This window comes from Brassica oleracea, chromosome C8 (assembly GCF_000695525.1).
Source record: "Brassica oleracea var. oleracea cultivar TO1000 chromosome C8, BOL, whole genome shotgun sequence".
Taxonomy (NCBI): Eukaryota; Viridiplantae; Streptophyta; class Magnoliopsida; order Brassicales; family Brassicaceae; genus Brassica; species Brassica oleracea.
Genome location: NC_027755.1, coordinates 18,082,156 through 18,087,328, shown reverse-complemented (window position 1 = coordinate 18,087,328; position 5,173 = coordinate 18,082,156). Strand labels below are relative to the sequence as shown.

The following is a 5,173-nucleotide window of genomic DNA, read 5'->3' as shown; positions in this document are numbered from 1 at the left end:
ACAGGATATAAGGCGGCTCGGCCGACCAATAAATAATAAACAGGATATAAGGCGGCTCGGCCGACCAATAAATAATAAACAGGATATAAGGCGGCTCGGCCGACCAATAAATAATAAACAGGATATAAGGCGGCTCGGCCGACCAATAAATAAATTAAATTACTAGTAAATAATATAGGCGGTATTCCGGCCATTATAACATGATATAAATAATAGTAGAGGCGGTATACCGACCATTATAACAGGGTATAAATGATACAAATAAATTTTACCGAATCGCAGAGTGATCGTGCTGATAACGTGTTATGAAAAGAACTGGAATTTATTTGTATCGCAGGAATTTAAATAAGGGCAAAATTTTATACCCGTAGAAATTTTAACACTGATAGAAAGATTATTATTAGAGAGAAGAGAAGAGTGAAATGGTGTGTTTCTAAACGATCGAACTCGATCGTATATATAGAGAAAAAATCTACTGTGCAAATAGTGCAGCGAGACCCACATCTTTAATTATTTCAACATTTTCGGTGGCCGCTGCTTTTGACTTTCGTAACAAACATTTAATAGTTAAGAGTGTACTTTTCTTTTGGTAAAACAATAGTAGCGATTATTTGTGTATTTTTATCGATAATTTTTTTAAAAGTTTTTGTCACAAAAATAGTATTCAATGAATGAAGAAAATGACCAAAATAAGTTTTATTAAAGGGTAAAAATAAAGTTAACTAATCTAGACTTAGAGTTTAGAGTTAAGGAGTGAGGTTCTCGGGATAAGATTTCAAATTTTAAAAATAAAAAATAAATATTAAATTTTTAAAATTAAAAAAAAAAAACTATTTTGATCATTTTTTTTTCTTGAGTGCTATTTTGTGACAAAAATTTAATAAAAACTATCTGAGATAATTGTCTATTTTTATTTCACAAAGGATAAAAATAGTACTGATTTTTTGTGATTTTATTCGTGATAACTTCCGACTATATAAATAATTGCAAAAAAAAAATGCTTATGGATTAAGTTACAACTCACACATACAGGGGGTGATTGGTAGTTGCTGTAGGTGCTGTCCACAGTCCTATTTATTTCTAAAGCACCAAATTCAGAGCAATCAAGCTTTAAATTTTTTTTTGAAACCACAGCTCTTGAAATAACCTACAGCTGTATAAGTGCTCTGCAGAGCTAAATATCTAAAGCAATTTTTTTAGTGCTTTCCATAAAATTCTACAGCAATAAAATCTAAAGCCACAGCAAAAAGTTTAAAAAATTTTTTCTACAGCAAAAATTTTAAAGCTACAATAATTACCAATCAGACCCAAAATCTTTTTTTCCCTCACATGATTCCTTTTTAATTTTTCATTCCTTGATCGGGGGAAACAAACAAAAGATGAAAAGTATCAAAATTACATGTCATCACATTATCCTGAAGAACCGATATGTAATGACACGTGGCTGATATCAAGTGGAGGGAAACGATTCGTTTAATCCAAAACACCACCACCACTCCCTCTTTTCTTAGCCTTTCCAACATAATACGAATCAAGAACTCACTCTTTCTTGTCGGAAGAAACAATAAGAAGCAACAAAAAAAACTCTACAGATGGCGATGATGTCAGCATCTTCGGTGTTTCTTTTGCCGGCCAACGTCACGGCGGCCGCTGGCGCTTCGTCGTCCAGGAACTCCGTCTCTTTCTTACCGATGAGAAACGCCGGCTCTAGGCTCGTAGTCAGAGCAGCCGATGAGGCGGCTCCAGAACCAGCTGCGCCGGAAGGTGCTCCGGCAACTACCGCTGCGCCGGCTGCAGCCGCTGCCACCAAACCCAAGCCGCCTCCTATTGGCCCAAAGAGAGGTGCCAAGGTCAGCTAATCTAAACCATCTTGTATAATACTAATAACATACGCACGCATACACCAAACTTTTCATATCGAATCGATCGATAGGTTCTATATGCCTATGAACGAATTTTATTTGAGTGACTTCATAATTCAATAGGGAAAAATGTTACCACATTCTATGAAATTTTACGGGTTTCGTAGTGAAATCAATTGGTATTTAATAAATTAATCTACGTTATCATATAATTATTAGAGTCCATCTCATTTTCAATGTATATTTCATAACAATATTTCATCTTAGTTTAATATCATAAACTGTTGGGGTTCGTAGGTCAAGATTCTAAGGAGAGAATCCTACTGGTTCAAGAGCGTTGGATCGGTTGTGGCCGTTGATCAGGTAAACACATTTAGTCTCTAATTAGCGATCTATGATTCGATTCACTTATGCATATCATTAGGTAGGTATGTAACGATCTATGAGTCACGTATGCATATCATTAGGCAGGTTTTGTATAATTTTCTTGACCCGGGTGACAAATGTGCAGGACCCCAAGACCCGGTACCCTGTTGTGGTCCGATTTGCGAAAGTGAATTACGCGAACATATCGACCAACAACTATGCACTGGACGAGATTGAAGAAGTTAAAGCTTAAAATTAAAGAGAGACCTAAAAAGAAGTGTGTGTATTTGGTTTAATCTTCATACCGGTCTTATCTGTTTGTAGCTTGACCAGAACCGTATGTACCAAAACATTTACCATTATTTCTCTCAATTTCTAAATTCTTATATCCTCTCTCTACTCATGTGTAAATCTTAATCATATCGGTTCAAAAACGTTTTCAAATTAAATTACCACAAAAATGCAAATAATTTTGAGGCAAAAAAAATTTCATTTTTTAACCACTTAACGTATTTACACACTAGCATCCATACCGTTAAGAAGACCGGTTCCGATTCCCTTAACCGGAGGAAGCCGTGCAACGAAGGCTTGCCTTAGAGGATAACCCACACCACTTCCTCTTACACGCCCGTCTAAAAGCAGAGATAAATACCTAAAATCACACTCACATTCAGCTTAAGAACTGATGCAAGATTCAGTTTAAACCGGTTTCAAATCTATTAGCAACACCAGCAAGGTTCTTGTGCTCATCTAACCAACTCTATCAAGAAAAGAAACTAATCAAGAACACTTACACACTTGATTCTTTCAACTCATGAGTTACTCTTTATGTCGAACGGTTCTTAAATTTCCCATTCTGAGATAAAATCTTGAGCCACACGCCACAACCTCCTCTTTCTCTAGCTTATCTCTTCATCCGCAATGTCAGTCTCTTATAACTCCAAAACAGGCTTCTTTCTTCCCATACGAAGCAAAAGCCACCACAACAACACCTCTCTTAACAAGCCCTTGTATAATCTCTTTACTTCTCTTACACGCTTCTTTCATATAATCCACATGACCAGCTATATAATTTAAGTGTTCCCTTCGATCCTCATCCCTAGAGGGCCTGACCACTTGCGTCTGCTTACTTCTGAACTGGGTCATTTACAAGCAAAAAGCTTCATTACCTTTTTAAGGTAAACTAAAATGAAATTTACAAAAAAACAAATTGTTCTTGTTGTTGTTGTTGTAACTTGTGGATCACTTTACAGGCTTGAAACTGTGAAATCAAGGGTAAACAAAGAAGTAGATCAACAAATACTGCATGATAATATATGTTATTTATTATATGTATTATTTGAATGATGTTGAATGTTTACATAAGAGACAGAGAGAGAGAGAAAGTAGTTAAAAAACTCTTCCAAGAATTCACATGCAAAATCTCCAAACCAGTTTCATCACTTCCTTAAAGTCTGATCGGTTTTACCGTTGGCTTCAGCTAACATCAATGCCAGATCTCCCTTCCTCTTCAGCTTCACTGTATCTGTAGATCACAAAATTGGCAGAGAAGTACTGAATGTGTAGAATCTATGACGAATCCAACAGGGCGAGATAGAGAAGAAAGTACCTGTGCAGCCACCAATGTGCTTGCCTCCTGGTCATTAGGACACAAGATTAGACATTGTTATGTATTTTTACAAAGCGAAACTATAGTGTACACTTAATTCAATGAAGAAGATATGTGATTGATCCACGCAAACGGTTTTAGACTACTTACCAACAAACACATTAGGAACAGTGCGTTGTCCAGTAAGTCTTTCCAGTACCTTCTGCAGTTGTGGCCCTTGTGGACCTGAAAATGATCCAGAGATTCAGACTAAGGATAAAGAATCCAAATCACCAAATATATATATATATATATATATATATAGACAACATAACTTAGATTAGCTAGTATGTGCATATGAAACCAAATCCAAAGTTAAAACGCAAAACTAATGAATAATTCCAATGTCTAACAACTAAGAAGCCATGACAACGTAAACTACTTTTTATGTTTTTAATCATAATCAAATCAAATAATCAGAAATGTTAAGCACATACCAAGTTCATCCAATTCGATCACCAATGGCTGAACTCCAAGTCTCTTGAACAATGTCTTCACTTCAATACAGTATCTTCGTTACACACCAAACATATATGTTTTAATAACTAAGCAAAAGACTCAGCAGAAACATTAAGATTTCAAGGGGAGCAAAACCTACGAGCACCATGTTTTGGAGTAAACAACGACAACGTTCTCAGTCACCGTTTTCTTCACGCTCTCCTCCATTCTTGATCCGAAGGTAGAAGACGAAGCAGCCGAAGAAGAAGAAGAAGACATGGCTCGGACAGAACATGTGTGCTTTAGACATCTTTTGACATCAGAACATGTGATGCCACCGACGCTGATCAGAGATAACGAATAAGAAGTAGAAAAAGAGATTGAAGGAATCGAATCTAGAGAAGACGATACAAGTCTCAATGTGTTGAATGCTGTGACTGCCATGGCGATCTTCTGACCTTTGGATTCTCAGAAAGTCGACAGATTCTTGGAGCTTTCTTTGTGTTACTTGTCTCGTGACTTGTCCTTTTTTTGTAAGAAGCTGAAATTTTATTCTGCGGATCATATTTTCTGGGCCTTTACTGTTAATGGGCTTATCTTCTGTACGAAAAAGCTTTGTTTGATTCTTGCTTCTATAGAGTCGGTTTTATGATTGGGTCGCGTTAAGTTTTTAATTGTGAAAAGAAAAACAATATGTCACATTTTTAGTTTTTTTATCCATAAACTTAACGAATTTGACCCAAGAAACTTAAGTTGAAACTATGTGTAACCAACCCCATAACTTGTTGCGACCCAGATTTATTGAGTTACTCACACGTGCGAAACAAACCATAAGGGACTAGTTATAGGTTTCTTTTAT

The 5,173-nt window shown here is 36.2% G+C and overlaps 2 protein-coding genes across 2 annotated transcripts; one reads left to right on the top strand and one right to left on the bottom strand.

The window, feature by feature from the left end:
- Positions 1 to 1,519: 1,519 nt before the first annotated feature.
- LOC106312628 (photosystem I reaction center subunit IV A, chloroplastic-like) lies at positions 1,520 to 2,625 on the top strand. The gene is made up of 3 exons (XM_013750217.1): positions 1,520 to 1,850; positions 2,160 to 2,225; positions 2,374 to 2,625. The coding sequence occupies exons 1-3, from the start codon at positions 1,593 to 1,595 to the stop codon at positions 2,479 to 2,481; spliced, it is 432 nt and encodes a 143-aa protein (XP_013605671.1). The 5' UTR covers positions 1,520 to 1,592; the 3' UTR covers positions 2,482 to 2,625.
- Positions 2,626 to 3,528: 903 nt separating this feature from the next.
- LOC106312627 (glutaredoxin-C5, chloroplastic-like) lies at positions 3,529 to 4,833 on the bottom strand. Its single transcript, XM_013750216.1, has 5 exons — positions 4,475 to 4,833; positions 4,314 to 4,387; positions 3,988 to 4,062; positions 3,838 to 3,864; positions 3,529 to 3,753 (listed from the first exon to the last, which is right to left on the bottom strand). Exons 1-5 carry the CDS (start codon positions 4,756 to 4,758, stop codon positions 3,668 to 3,670), a joined length of 546 nt encoding a protein of 181 aa, XP_013605670.1. The 5' UTR covers positions 4,759 to 4,833; the 3' UTR covers positions 3,529 to 3,667.
- Between the last annotated feature and the right edge of the window lie 340 nt (positions 4,834 to 5,173).